This window comes from Polypterus senegalus, chromosome 13, assembly GCF_016835505.1.
Source record: "Polypterus senegalus isolate Bchr_013 chromosome 13, ASM1683550v1, whole genome shotgun sequence".
Lineage (NCBI taxonomy): Eukaryota > Metazoa > Chordata > Cladistia > Polypteriformes > Polypteridae > Polypterus > Polypterus senegalus.
In genome coordinates this window covers 33,505,381-33,520,818 of record NC_053166.1, presented here as the reverse complement: position 1 = coordinate 33,520,818, position 15,438 = coordinate 33,505,381, and the positions used below count along the sequence as shown (strand labels likewise).

General features: G+C 37.1%; 2 protein-coding genes across 6 annotated transcripts in view; one reads left to right on the top strand and one right to left on the bottom strand.

Moving 5' to 3' along the window:
• The window catches only part of dbn1 (drebrin 1), a 181,837-nt gene extending 166,466 nt beyond the window's left edge, over positions 1–15,371 (top strand). For 4 of the 5 annotated variants that reach the window (XM_039776491.1, XM_039776490.1, XM_039776488.1 and 1 more), the window contains 3 exons: positions 7,305–7,894; positions 9,139–9,244; positions 13,281–15,371. In XM_039776491.1, the coding sequence (XP_039632425.1) occupies positions 7,305–7,894; positions 9,139–9,244; positions 13,281–13,348 (764 nt within the window). In that variant the 3' untranslated portion in view covers positions 13,349–15,371. The remainder of the gene's footprint in view (positions 1–7,304; positions 7,895–9,138; positions 9,245–13,280) is intronic. The other variant, XM_039776489.1, reaches the window with a different exon arrangement.
• Positions 5,971–15,438, bottom strand: part of LOC120543403 (proline-rich protein 7) — a 69,296-nt gene continuing 59,828 nt past the window's right edge. Inside the window, exon 4 of the transcript XR_005636329.1 lies at positions 5,971–6,363. The gene's annotated coding sequence lies outside the window, so the exon portion shown is untranslated. The remainder of the gene's footprint in view (positions 6,364–15,438) is intronic.

The window sequence follows — 15,438 nt, the reverse complement described above, 5'->3', positions numbered from 1 at the left end:
TTCATGTAAACAATTATACTACATATCTGCATTTATGAACATCACCTTGAGAAGATGATTTGTTATAAAGACACTATATAAAGTAATGCTTGATTAGAGGTTAGCCGAGTAGCTGCTGAGTTGCAGAGTCAATTCATGAAATATCTTACACTTGTGTGAGTGCAAAAACTCCTCAACATATCATATCTGCTCCCTTTGTTTTATTTGTGATCCTACATTATAAACTGTTGTATCATTATGTACACTGTAGAAGCTGATGAAGCAAGCACAGCAGGTGTTTCAAGTAAAACTCTGTTTCCAGCTGGCCAGAAATGTATTATAACATGTTGCCAAAAAGGTGGAAACAGTACCTCCTGTTATTTGTTTCCCAAGGTCTCAAGTTTGACCTTTCTTTTCTTTCTTCCATTGGCTTTTTTAAATCCTATTGGCATTTCCCTTGCATCCCTTTTGCCTCCTCTTACCGCTCCGTTTTGAGTACTATTCCCTATTTAGATTGACTTCTCATTGCATCCTATTTAGATTATAAAATGTTTACAAACTGCTGAAAGCTCCTATAACAGATGTTCCTGCACCAATTTCTTCCAGGCTGCTAAGTGGTCAAACCACTTATTCCAACCAGAGATGCATAGAAATACAAAATGCATTATATTTTTAAAGTCTATTCCTGAGAAATCCTCCAAAAATAAATCATCCCTTTGGACATTTTTATATTTATTCTTGTATTTACACTATTGCAGCACAGTGGATTTAATTAAGCTTTTTTCACATTTATAACAGAAAGTGACTCTTTATTGTCAAAGTGAAAACAGATCTGTGAAAAGTGGTCTAAATTACAAATATAAAACACAAAATAATCTCATAAGTCTTCCCCCTCTTAAAGTCAGTATTTTGTAAAAGCACCTTTGGCAGCCATGCCAGCCTTGAGTCTGCTAAACTGCTCTAGCTCTGTCAGGTTGTCAAGTGGATCATGAGTGAACAGCCCTTTTCAAGTACATTAACATTGTTTTTTTAAGCCATTCCTGTGTATATTTGGCTTTATGCTTAAAGTCATTGTCTTCTGAAAAAAAACAAACTTCTAGCAAGGGGGAGGTTTAATTGCATTTGGTTTTACTTCAGGATGTCCGTTATTTTGCTATATTCATTTTACCCTCTACTGCCACAGGCCTTTCAGGGCCTGCTATAGAAAATCGTCCCTACAGAATGAGGCTGCCTCCACCATGCTTCACGGTGGGGATGCTGGGTTCTTGATAATATGCAGTGATGGGCTTATGCCAAATATGGACTTTAGTCTGATGGCCAAAAAGGTAAATTATGGTCTCATCAGACCATAGCACATTCTTCCAGCTAACTTCATATGCCTTCTGGCAAACTCTAGCTGAGATGTTGTGTGTGTGTGTGTGTTTTCTCTCTCTCTTTGTAGCTACCCTTAATTCTGTGACTGGTGAAGAACCTGGGCAACAGTTGTCTGTTGAATAACTGCTATCCTCTCTTACATTCAGCAATACTTTCTTCTCAACAAGCTTTTTTTTTTCAGGGGTGCAGAAGGTAGTCAAAATGTTGGGATTTCAAGCAGCGTGCTTTAGCCAGCTTGAACTATGGATAAGAAGAGAACAGAATTGTTCAGGTTTACTCTAGTTTTAAACACTAGACACTAGTTCTAAATAACATATGAGGCATAGGGCAGCTGTGTTTCAGTTGCAAGAAGCAGCAAACACTCTTCAGTTCCTGAACCGGTTCCTAGTAAAGTTATTATAGACCTAGGTATGGTGTTTGCACCGTCTATTTTCAGTCAGTGAATGATTTATTGTGCATTAAAAGTTTTTAGGTTTGTAACAGAAAAATGAGGCAAAATTTAATTTGAAGAAAACTTTAAATTATGGGATTATAGGATCATTATTATCACATGTACAGAGTGCAGAGATATTTCTTATTACTCCCTGGCAACAGTTGTCTGCAGTCCCTGCAATCTTAACCTCTGTAGCTTGTACCTTCTTCAGAGTTGTGACGGTATCTTGGTGGCATCCCTCACTACTAGTCTTATTCTTGCATGATCACTCTGTTTTTGTGGATGCCACACTCATTCCATTTATTAATGATTGTTTTAACTAGACTCCATAGAATATTTAGTGACTTGGACATTTGCTTTTCTCTATACTGACTATGCTTTCCTTTTCACAGAGATGCCTGTTGTGTTCTTTTGTCTTCATTGTGTTGGTTAGGCCACCATGCTGACTCCCCACAAGTTCAACCTTTTAGATAAAGTGCATTTATTCTGCAATATATTGAAACCTTGGACAGGTGATCTCAAATGAACAATTTTTTTGAGTAAAACCAATTGGATGCACCAATGATGAATTAGGTGTCTCATATGAATACTTATACAACCAATTAGTTTGTGTTTTATACTCTGGTTTCCTTCTACAGTTCACAGATATGCAAGTTAGGTGAACTGGCGTTCCTAAACTAGCCCAAATGTGTGCTGGGGGTCTTTTTCTGTTTATTCTGTGATTGGCTTGCACCTTGCTCAAGAGTTGCTCCTCCCTTGCACCTGATGATTGCTGAGTTAGGCTCCAACTGTCCTGAAACCTTGCTCTATATAAGCAGGTTAAGAAAACAAATGAACGGATATTTGTAACTAATTTAGACCACTTTGGAGTGAAATGCTTTCACTAGGTGCTTTACAGAGCTAATAAGAGAACAACTTTGAATACTACAATAAAATAAAGTGTCATTCAGTGTGCTTTAAAATACAAGCAAGCAAATTCTGAGAATTGTACATAAATGAAAAAATATAGTAGACTGACAGCATGAGATGACAATACAGAAAAATTAGGTTTAGTATAGTGGGAACAGAAGAATGCATTTTCAGGAGAGGTAAGGTGAATATATAAAAATATTGGGATCACAACATGTTATAGTGCTTCACGAACAGGCCAAAAGAGAGAATTTCAGAGAACAGCAGCCACAAATGCAAGCAAGCATTCACTGGGAGTTGCATGATGAGTTCTGAGAAGTTTGGAAAGACCTGTTTCTGAGCATCTCAGGTCTCTGACAGGCAGGTATATGGTAATCAGCAAATATGCATATTCCAAGGCATTGAAATTTTCAGCTTTGTAAGTACTACAGAGGCAGAGCGACGGGCACTAAGCAAACTCCTGTCAATCATGAATAATCCACTGCATCCACTTAACAGTGTCATCTCCAGGCAGAGGAGTAGCTTCAGTGACAGACTTTTGTCACTGTCCTGCTCCACTGACAGACTGAGGAGATCGTTCCTCCCCCACACTATGCGACTCTTCAATTCCACAATTCAATTCCACCCGGGGGAGTAAATGCTAACATGAATTTTATTTTAATTTTTTTTCATTTTTATTATTATTTAATTTAATATTGTTTCTTTGTATCAGTATACTGCTGCTGGATTATGTGAATTTCCCCTTGGGATTAATAAAGTATCTATCTATCTATCTATCTATCTATCTATCTATCTATCTATCTATCTATCTATCTATCTATCTATCTATCTATCTATCTATCTATCTATCTATCTATCTATCTATCTATCTATCTATCTATCTATCTATCTATCTATCGTGAGAAGAAAGCCCATGTAGGCAGTTCAAGGGAGGGGTGATGCGTGCTTGGTCTGTATCAGAACACAGACCCTGGCATTTTCACCTATGGAGAGCAGCACCTATGCAAAAACATTGTCATAATGAAACTTTTACAAACAAGACAGATACATCAAGCTTGTTTAGTTAGCTACAGCAATACTTAGGTCATCCTAATTTTCTTAAAGAGCTGTGAAGATCTCTAATACAACTACATGACTTTTGTAGTTTTTTTCCTGATATCCACAATATTTTTTGAAAAACCAAACAAAACGTAACCAATTGTATCATAAATACTGCCAGCCAAATATCTAAATTTAAATGTAAATTTAGTATAGGGTTGTATTTTTATTTTTATTTTCTGGAATGCATTTTCCCTTAATTGCCACTAGGTGTCAGGGCATTCTTGTGCCTTGAAGATCCTTTTATTGGTTAAATAAAAAGATTGCAAATAGGCAATTGTGATCTTTTTACTTAGCCAATAAAATTAGTTATTTTGCTTGACTTCTCATTACATCCATAATGGCTAACATGGTACAACACCCTAGTATCTCTAGAAGATCCTAAAATCTGGAGGATCATGAGTTGTCTTTTATTTTTGTTGTCAAGAAAGGAGAGTGTAATGCTGTCAAACCTGTTGGTATTCTGGGTTAACTAATGATGCTGTCAGTTACAACAAAATGTAATTTTTAAATGGACCCCACCACCCCACTTTGCTTTGATGAAATTGACACTTACTGAAAAAATAGAATTTTTGGAAGTATGCCTACATGAATAAGCAGAATGACCTAAAGAATATTCATTGGTTTGAAGAAAGGTTGAAAATCACCATTGCCATACAGGCCCAGACATTTTTGAGCATACACACAGCACCACAAATATTTGCTCAGGGAGTTTTGCTGCTCAGGAAGGAAAAAAATCAACAGATTTAGAAAATATGGTTTCCTCAGAATATTCCATCTGAGTGATTTCTCAGGACAAGAAGCTACAATGTGAGGTTACACTGAGTTCAAGAAAAGCATGATGGGTGTTTTTAGTTTCTGTATAGTTTGCACACTTGTGCAAGCTATCCAAGAATAAGAGCTTGGGTAGGGGAACTGTTCTGCCTGGCTGCTCTGTCCTGTTAAGCATGAAGAGCAAACCCGACTTTTAAAACGTCAGCACAGAGCTGACTGCCTCACTGAAATGAAGCTCATTATCTCCTCAGGATGTGATGACTTGTCCTAAATCTCTGGGCCAACAGACTGATGCAATCCTAATCATTTATGGATGTGCACCATTAGCTCCTGTATATGCAGTATGTGAACATATCTACTGTATATATAATAGACTATGTATTTCTGCCTTGTCAGTAGTAATTGGTTTTATCACAGCACAAAGCTGCAATATTCTCAGATTGTGGATGTCGGTCTTTAGGTCATAACCTTTCCTGCACCACCCATGTTTAAAATGTTTGCATCTTTAAATATATGGCTTATGAATAGTCAAGTCTCTTTTTGACAATTAAGTGGTACACCTGCATATATGTGTTCAGCCAGTTAAGCACTGCCTTCTGGTTTGACTTGCAGCATACATTTCATTTAATTTATTCCCCAGTGAGAATTTGTTTTTGTGATGCCCCTGTCTATTTCTGTTTTATACATTAAATGTGAACTGCAGCTAAATCTGGCCAATGTGTAGAGGTTAGGATGTCTGGGAGTAGGTAGAGACACCTTCGTACACAGGACAGAGAAGCTGTCCTCTATGCCATTTGTCTGTTTTAACAGTGGAACAAGGAGAATGTACATGATCAAGCCTGATTTGTAAAAGCTTGGGGAGAAGACAAGAAATACTTTTTTGGACGGGAAGGGTGCAGATTGTTGAATAACTGCTATCCTCTCTTACATTCAGCAATACTTTCTTCTCAACAAGCTTTTTTTTTTCAGGGGTGCAGAAGGTAGTCAAAATGTTGGGATTTCAAGCAGCGTGCTTTAGCCAGCTTGAACTATGGATAAGAAGAGAACAGAATTGTTCAGGTTTACTCTAGTTTTAAACACTAGACACTAGTTCTAAATAACATATGAGGCATAGGGCAGCTGTGTTTCAGTTGCAAGAAGCAGCAAACACTCTTCAGTTCCTGAAACGGTTCCTAGTAAAGTTATTATAGACCTAGGTATGGTGTTTGCACCGTCTATTTTCAGTCAGTGAATGATTTATTGTGCATTAAAAGTTTTTAGGTTTGTAACAGAAAAATGAGGCAATGTTTAATTTGAAGAAAACTTTAAATTATGGGATTATAGGATCATTATTATCACATGTACAGAGTGCAGAGATATTTCTTATTACTCCCTGGCACCATGATTAATAAGTATGCAGCAACAATTTCACCTCATTAAAAAAGTAATGAAATTGTTTGGAAAGTTTTTGGAAGAAAAATATTTTTTATTCAGAGGCATGATGTAAAAAATAGTTCTTTATCACTTATACTGTTCATCTGCTTCATGGTAAAAGGGAGTCCGAGCATATTCTCAGAGGAACTGACGTGAAGCAAGGAAAAACCTTAGAGTGTCATCATTTTTAGGCCCCACTTGGATGCAAATTCACATTGTCCAAGGCTCTCTCTCTTTCTCATCTTTCTCTATCTCTAGGTTCTGGAAAGTGGTTTCTGCTATTGGATGTTCTTTCTGCAATCACACAATTTTAGGTCAACCAACACATCTTTGACTTACCTTCTTTTTGTATGCCACATCAGGTTTTTTTGTATAGAATTCCACTGTAAAAGAAACAGAACATAAGTTAGAAAATTTCCACAACATTCAGTTGTGATTAATTATTTAGTTAACTAATATAAAATGTAGATTTTTAAAATTTTTGAGTCGCTATAACATTTTTTGTAAGAATAACTCATATTCTAAAGTAGCAGTGATAACAGAGTGCAATTGCATGTGTTAGTAGTCTACATTTAAATGCATGCTTTCTAACAGTACTTTACAGTCTCATGTCGTTAAAAACATTACTCAGATAGGCTTGTGGAGGATCAAAAAGTACCCAATGGAGAGTTAAAAACTATGTTGAAGTCTCAAGATAAAATTTATGGCGTCTTCAGACCATGATGGAGAGCAGGTGTGGAAGTTTTCGGAGAAATACCAAATCATTATGATGTCCAGATAATGCAACTGCAAGTTTGTTTTTATTGTAACTAAATACTGAGAAAATATTTTTTTAGTCTATGCTTAAAGAGAGACTTTTATATAATTCCATTCCTCTTGTATTCCTTTGTAGATGAATGAATTTGAACAATGTGTCGATTTGGGAGCTAAGTTGTGTCATGCACACATCACAATTGCAGTAGTTGCTTTTTGAATCTAAAGAAGGACTAATATGATTAGTCCAACCTCACTTGGGCCAAGTGTCTGTTGATGTGAAGACATCACTAGAGTTCTTCTGCTTATCCTAACACATCACCCATTCAATTTTACTTTGCTTATACTTTAATGAATAGATCTGAGGATATTTTCTAGACCTCCATGTTTCATAAATTACAAAAAAAGTATTGATAAACTTGCTTGTTAAAGCACCACTGGGGGAGATATTTCTCATTTGGTTATTGCTTCTGTGATCAAGTTAGAAGTATAACTATAAATCACTTGCCATACCATACTACCATCCAGAAAAAAACACTAATTAGCTTCTTGTAACTTTCCTTTTGTTTAGGTCAAGAGCCATGCTTTTCACCATCAGCAGAAGAGGTTGTACCAAGCAAGCCAGTCCACAGTGTTGCACCACTGATGCAAGATCAATTCCAAACCAATGAAGACACAAGCTTCATGGAGTTTGAAGAGCAGAGCCATGTTCCAGAGCCGCTCCCACCATCTCAGGACACAGGGAATCTGCTGGACCTCTGGGAGAATGCTCCCCAGTCTTCTACAGAGCAGCAGCAACAGCAGCAGCCTATGCTGGTGGATCTGCTGGATGATGCCCAGCAGTCTTCAGCATTTTTCACTGATGTTGCTCCTCCCCCCTCCATGGACATGGCCTCAGATGGGGCAAGTTCCTGTCCAGATCCATCTGGGCTATCCTTGGCTGAAGGTACTCTCCTAAGTTTTGATGACCTTCCTGATCCTCCCAGTACTTTCTGCAAGGGTGACATTGATGAGGATAACCCACCAAGCTTGGTGGACATTGAAGGCTCCCATGAGATGACTCTGAGCTACCAGCGTGCTCTACAGGAGGCCTCAGATAGCCAGGATGATGGACACCTGCTTATGACAAATGGTGAAACACTCCAGAAGGAAAGTACGCAGGTAAAAAGAGCAGCCTGACCAAACCATGCATATAAGAAATTTCACTTTTCATTAAATGTATTGTATGCTGTGTCAAAAATCAAATTGGAAAATTCTCAATCAATGCATTGCACATTTTGGTGGAAAACCTTTTGTCTCAAACTCAAAACTAAAGCTGTGATTTATGAGGTTAGGTAGAAACTGTGACCTACTGACTGAGGCACTGAACTATTAAGCCCAAGGTCAGAGTTTCTATGCATACCACAGAATTGAATGTTAACCCCAAGCTATCAACTGCCAGAGCTTACAATGCAATAATTAAAATAAATGTAATAAAGTATCGGGGGTGGTATTCATTATGGACAGGCACTAGTAACACTGTAGGTATGAGAGTAGTATTGGTAAAGAGGAGTGGAAAAGATGGTGCGGAGTATGTACAGCTTTCTAATCATTCAAATTGGAGTTAAATCATTAGTCCATATCTGATAATAATAAAACTCAGAAAAGACTCACTACCATAACACAAATCATTTCTTAATGGATGGAAACCACAAAGACAGCCTCAAATAAAATTTGCACACAAAAACTTGCACAACCTTCACTGGAAATATTTTTCTGAAAAACAAAGTTGCACTGCAATTGACTGCAAAAGATCTTTCTGGGAAACAAAATGGCAATGGCTTAGAAACATAATAAAGCTTACGGTGAAATCTGCAGACAATTTAATTTTCAGCCATTTTTATTTTGGGAAAACAAATTAAGAAAAAAAATGTTCCACTGAACCAGTTTTGTTAATAATCAATAGGGCTTTGACTTTTTAGAATGTTGCAAATGCCACTGGGTGCCCCATTCATGAGGCAGTCATGCTACATATTCACTAAGAAACACACACAGACATAAGTGAAATTATCAATTCTTCATGTTCAGTGACACCCAAGATTGTACATTGGTTTTTGGGGTTGTGGGGGCAGAACTGTTCCACTAGGTGGCTGGGTTATTCTAGCAAGAAAAGGTATTTTTACCTCTGTCTTCATTTTATGAATGTAGTTTTGGAGCTTTGCTATTTTGTGCATTTTTCTGTCATCATGTTTGTATGCAGAGACCCATGTAATATGTACCAGTCTTGTAGCTTTTCCATTGTGGGGTATTGCTTTGACACTACACAGTCTAAAATACTAGATCACAATACATAGCAAACTAATATACAGTAAGGAAACTTCAAATTCCATCCTGTAAATATTTACTTAAGGTTTTTTCTTTTGCAGGCTAGTGAAGGATATTTTAGCCAATCACAAGAAGAAGAATTTATCCAGTCAGAAGAGAGCTCTGCCAAAGTGATCCCAGCCCCTATCTTCTATAACAAACCTCCAGGTAACAAGACTGAGGCATTAGCAAAAAAACTTGATTAGAGCCCCAGCCTCTACCAGAACTTAGTTTTCGTTCTAAATGCATGCATTACATACAATATTCTCTTATACTCTAGCTATATGATTACCCTTTCTGCAGTTACATCTATTTCTGTTTGTTTTTATTCTCTCCAGATTGTTTTCTCCTTCACATATTTACCTCTGTTAAAAATTACACATTATTTAGTAATAAATATAAAAAATAATGAAAGCACCTGTTGCTTCAAAGTTGTTTTCAGGACTAACATTATTTCATACTGAGTTTTTTTAAAGCTCTTTTTGTTCCTTGTTTAGGGTCATTTGGCAATACGGGACTGAAAAGAATTGTTATAGAACACACACACACACACACACACACACACCCTTTCTTGGCCCATGTAGTGTTTTTGCCCAACAGCACAGCTTTGTAACATGATTTGTAGTGAGACTTCATGTGAAAGCCATTATATTAAATAATCACAGACTGCAGACGGAAACACATATGAAGGTGAATTGTCTCCACAACCAGGCACTATCAGTTAGCAGTGTTACCCAGTCCACCATCGTAATGTCTCATGTACAGTTAAAGTGAATTAACTAAGAATCTCCAGGCTTCCTTCCACATTAATGTGATAAGATAGGCAAACGGGACAAACAAAACTGGAATGATGTAAGTGTGCCCTGACATATATTGGCACCCCACCCGATGTTGACTCCTGACTTGTGCCATCTGATGATGACTTGGTGCTCTGTGATCCTATAGTTGGATAGATAAAATGGGTGTGAAAGAAGACATGTGGAGTATTTTAACAGAAATCTGATCAGATGTACATAATTATATGTAAAACACCACAATATTTTCAAAACAAAACACTAATTCTAAAACAACACATAGACAAACAAGAATAAATAAAGCACCTGATGTTTTTTGATCACAGGTACATGGCAATTCAACAGATTTTAATAATTTGTACAGTATTTGGGAGTCACTGTACTACTTCTTTCTTTCATAACACTACTAGTATATTTCTGTTTGGCTTGGTTCACCTTTCTCCACTTTTGCTAAATTTACTGAGGTAAACCCTGTGTCAAAGAATCAAACTTACTTTCAATTAGTGTTATTGTCTACTGGCTGGAGGTCACTTTTAAAAGCAGTATTCTTGAAAAGCATTGCATACATACTGTACATGGCAGAATCAGTATCTAAACCTAGTAATATTCTTGCTTTAAAAATTGTAATATTGCTACACACTCAGTCACCAAAAAAAAGCTGGTAACAACATGCAGACACATAATCAATGTTCCTATACTTAAGTTCAGCTGATCAAAGTGATATTCAGGACTGAAGCAAGCATGTATATTCATAGTTCAATAGCGATGCATATGTCTCTTGTTACAGGCACCCACTGATCACACTTATTTTTTTAGAAAGTCCTGAAGGATTTATATCCACAAAATACATTTTCTCATTTCTGAAAACATTCTGTGTTATATATGTATATGCAAATCCTGTCATACTTAACACAGGTTAACTTGTGTTCTGGCTAAACAGCTAGCTGAAGGATTATTAGATGCAAACCCTATATTCTTACTTCAGACAGCCAAGTGAGTTTTTTAGTGTTTTACCTGGCTGACAGCTTTTCTGTCATTTAACTATAACTGTCCAACAGATTTTAAGAAACAGTTGTCCAGTTTCTCTTTGAAACTTCTTGTCCTTGGTGTCAAATGGTGAGTCTATGACTGGATAGAAGACTTTGATTTTGTGAGATCATGTTCATGTTGGTCCTCTCACCTGTAACATTCTACTGTGACTTAGAGGCTGGACTATAGCCCATCCATAGTGACTAAGGGACTGGACTGGCTAAGGTACCTCACATGGCTGCCCAACCATAATTATATAATACCTCTGGAGAAATTTGTTCAGTGGTTAAGATATAGCAAGAAATAGATTCTAGTAGCTAAGATACTCAAATGCAAACATCAATGATAAAAGTTATCAGTAATGATAATGTGCAGTGTAACTTATTGTGAAAATGAAAAACACCAGTAGGTTATTTATAAGTAACTTTAGGTAAAAGCCCATCTACCCTATAATTTAATTTTGGGTTCATGAGATTCCAGAACATGACAGACATGGCTGAAATTAAAACATTGTCACAAACTCCACAAAGAGCCATAGCAAGGTTTGGGGCAGCCACCCGTATATTTGGTGTTCTGGCTGCAAATTGCAAATAAATGATAGCACTGATGTGCACAAAACCAAGTCCAGAACAGAACTGAGGGAATAGGGAAAAGGTGGAGGCTTTTAAAGGGGAAGACATGAAGTGAGGTCAAAGGGGTCGGGCTCATAAGGGTCTTCAGCAATAGACTCAAGCCCGGATGTGACATCACAGGGGCCAGAGCCAGCAAGATCATCTTCCATATGCTCGGACCTGGAAGTGATGTCAAGAGGGCCAGGTGGAATTTCCCATGAATGGTCTGCAGGAAAGGGAGAAAAAGAGTCAGTGCACTCTGCCACATCCCGGTCTGATTTGGAATTGCCCTTACTCAAGCCCTGTAGCTGCCTCACGTGTGTGACAACATGCGTTTCTTTAGTCTGCTGTGGAAAAAAACAAAATAGCCATGGAAAGAACTTGATTCTCGCGTATCCTACAAAGACATTCCAAAATAGCTGAGACAAAATTATTGGAACTCCTTTGGAGTTTAAAAAAAAAATGCATTGGTCCTTCAAGTTGTCTAATGTCTTTTGATGATTACAACAATCAGCTAGTTTTAATGGAGATAAGAACTTGCCCAACTGTTTTGTGCCACATTAAAGGTTTGAAGACGAGGGAAAAGCAAAGAGGTATGTCAGAGGAGGCAAGACAGATGGTAACAGCCAAACATGGTTAACGTAAAAAAGCAACAAGACCACCTTCAAACACCTTGATGTTCCTCTGATATCTGTTGCTAATATTATCAGGAAATTTAAGACCCAAGTGACTATAGCCAACATCCCTGGACTGGCTGCACAAGGAAAACTGACCCCCAATATTGAAGAAAAAGAACCAAGCAAAACATCAAACAAAAATGCAATAGTTTCAAATCACACCAACTGTAGCTGTCTGGATGAAAATGGGTTCCATGGTAGAAGACCTAGCATGTTTTTCCACTCACATGTTAAAAGACGTGCATCTTAAGTTAGCTAATGACACTAAATTCAGTGGATCAAGTGAATGAGACTGTGTACTGTATATAATTGACAGGCACGTTCTCTGGGGTTGGTTTTTGGCTTGTACCAAATACTGCTAGAATAAACTTCAGTGACTGAAACTCCAAACTGGGTTATAATAGTTTGATGATGGATAGAAAAAAATGCTTTTGTGTTCTCACATTTCCTCTGTTCCATTCTGTGACATGTATAAAGGAAATAATACAGTTTCAAAGTAGTGACCCAAAGATCATTACTTATAAATATCAAAGTCACTACCCTGCACTAGAGCCCAAAGAGAGAACATCTGCATGAAGGCATTTTTTTTCTAACTAGCCAAAGCCAAATTTTGTCAAACTACAGACAGGCATTCCATCCAGAAGATGAAAGTGCAGTTAGACAATATCTCTCTTTCATGAAGCTGAAGATTGCTTTTGGTCACACAAGATTGCTTGTGCTTGTGTGTGTCTGGAATGCTTTTGAGATTTCTAGGTCTCTTGACAGGAAGTGTATTTTGGCTGGCAGTCTGATTTAATGCCACATGCGTTGGCTCTGATAGTACATAATGGGTTCAAATCCCATTCTTTGTGACCAGAGTAGTACAATTATGATCATTTGATTCATCAACTAACAGACCTAATAAAATGTGAATACCTAAGAGGGTCAAACCACTCTCAGGATTATGTCTGAGAGAGCTGCACATGTCTTCATTCAAATGTCCCTTCGGACACTGAGTTATGTGGCTTTTGACAGGGACTTACAGATGTTTGAGTTGAATCTAAATCCACTATACTATTACTATTTCTTCTATTATTATTTTTATTTTTTGCAGAGATTGACATTACCTGCTGGGACAATGATCCTGTGGCAGATGACGATGAGTACGGAGCAGCAGAGTGAACAACAGAAGTGATGAATCATAATAATGTAACTAAAGATTACTGAAAACGCAAATGAGTTATTGTTAAAGATGCAACACTCCTCTGCTCTACACTGAAGATGCAAAATGCAGTTTTTAAGGACATTTAAGAAAAATAAACACTGCTGTTTTTTTTTGTGATAAGTGTGGAGGACAATCTTATAAACCGGAAAAAAACAAAGATAGAAACAATGCCAAGTAGATAGTGCTGCTTCAGGCATATTCACACTTGCCTGTATTCCTATTTTTTGTTTTTGTTGGTTCTGAAATAGTTGCTCCATTTTAAAACGCAAGGAAGAAAAATAAAGATTTCTTAAATGGCTTCTGTATTTGTAACCTCTAGCACAGAAAGATTTAGCCAAGCCTGCCCTGCACCCCACTCTATGTTGCAGAATGATAAAATTGGCAGAGTAAGAATGACTTCAGTTTTCTCATACCATTATTAGGTATTTTGATTGTGGCCTTTAGACCCCTCTCCTTCATCTGTATCAGTGTTGTCTTTATTAATTTATTTTGAAACAGCATTATCAGGAAGCTAAAAATGTGCATTATTTCAATAGTTCCCTTGAATTTTCTTAAGCCAAAACTATAGAGAAAAAAAGAGGACATTTTATTTAAAATGTCAGTTATTTTTGTAAAAGTGGCATGGACTCTGCGTTTCGAAGGACCTGCAGGTTCAGCCTCACAGGACTATGGCTTCTGGTTCTGACTTTCTGACCTTTAGAGTCCGATGGGTGCCTTCACATACTTTTCTGTGAGTTCCTGGTGTTTGACATAAAACTCCCTCAGTAGAGTCACTGAGCAAGTAATAAGTAAAAACTATTCATGTACGTGTCAGTCTCTCAAACCAACTGAAATTGATTAGGGAAATAATTAAAATAAAGAACAAGCAAAGCAAACACTAACACAAGATAGACTTCTAGCTTACAAAAACATAAAATATACTATGAACAAGAACGTCTTTTAATGAATCAGTCTGATCAAATGCAAAAAATGAATGCCTTTGTCAAAAATCTTTTTGATTACAGTGGTATACTCCACCCATGATTTATTATTTGCAATAAGAAGCAGTTCTTTAATAACATGAGGGGGAAGTTGCTTTGTCCACCACTAAAAGAAAGCACTTCAGAGTGGTACAGAACACCCATCACCAAAGCAGCAAACTAAACTTAAACTACTTACCAATTTAATGGGGGCAAATACTGCACTTGGTGGGATCTCCACATAATCTTTGTTCTTGTAGCAGTCAGTATCTGGAATAACAAAGGCAGACCAAGGTGCAGGTATTGTTTATATTCAAGTCATGGACACACGTCAAATTAATGTTAATATTTGTTTTTAAAGGGAGCCACAATGTTAAGCCATTTGTTCTGTAACAAGACCTAACCGCATGGGATTATTATATCTCTCTCTCTCCCTCTCTCTCATTACCAAAAGCAATGTGTTTATATTGTTAAGCAATAAAAATAACAGCCAACTCAGTACTGCAGTATTAATAATCTATAAACGATCTCAACAAAGCTTCTGAAAAATTTATTTCCTACTGAGGACAAAAGTATTTTTGGATATGTACGAGTGTTGAGAGCTGTGTGATTTTTCTCAGGGTTGCCCTGTAAATGTGTTTGGGTAATTTAGGGGGTGTGCTGTATATTATTATTAGATTTTTGTTTTAATGTTTTTCCCTACTAAGGAGGGATCTATAAAAATAACCCAATGGGGCCTGCATCTTTAACATTAACTCTGGACATCTGAAAGTTTTTAATGTGTTACAGTTCTTTACACTTTGATATTGTTCTTTTTTCCCTTCTCTCTTTCTCTCTTATCTCCCCTCCACAGCATTAGAAGAACATACCCAATGCAAGGCTTTATTTTTTATTTTTTTTTTTTCTTTCCTAAATTCTTCTGTCTGCTTGTCACGCACTCTTTTTGGGGGAAAAAGCACAAAACTTTTTTGTGACAGCTAAGTGCTAATGTATGTTAATAAAAGAATTTCTGAAACCTCCAGGATGTGTGTTAAACTATGTCTTTTGCAGGTGCTTAGTATAAATGGAATATTATCCTGAACAGACCA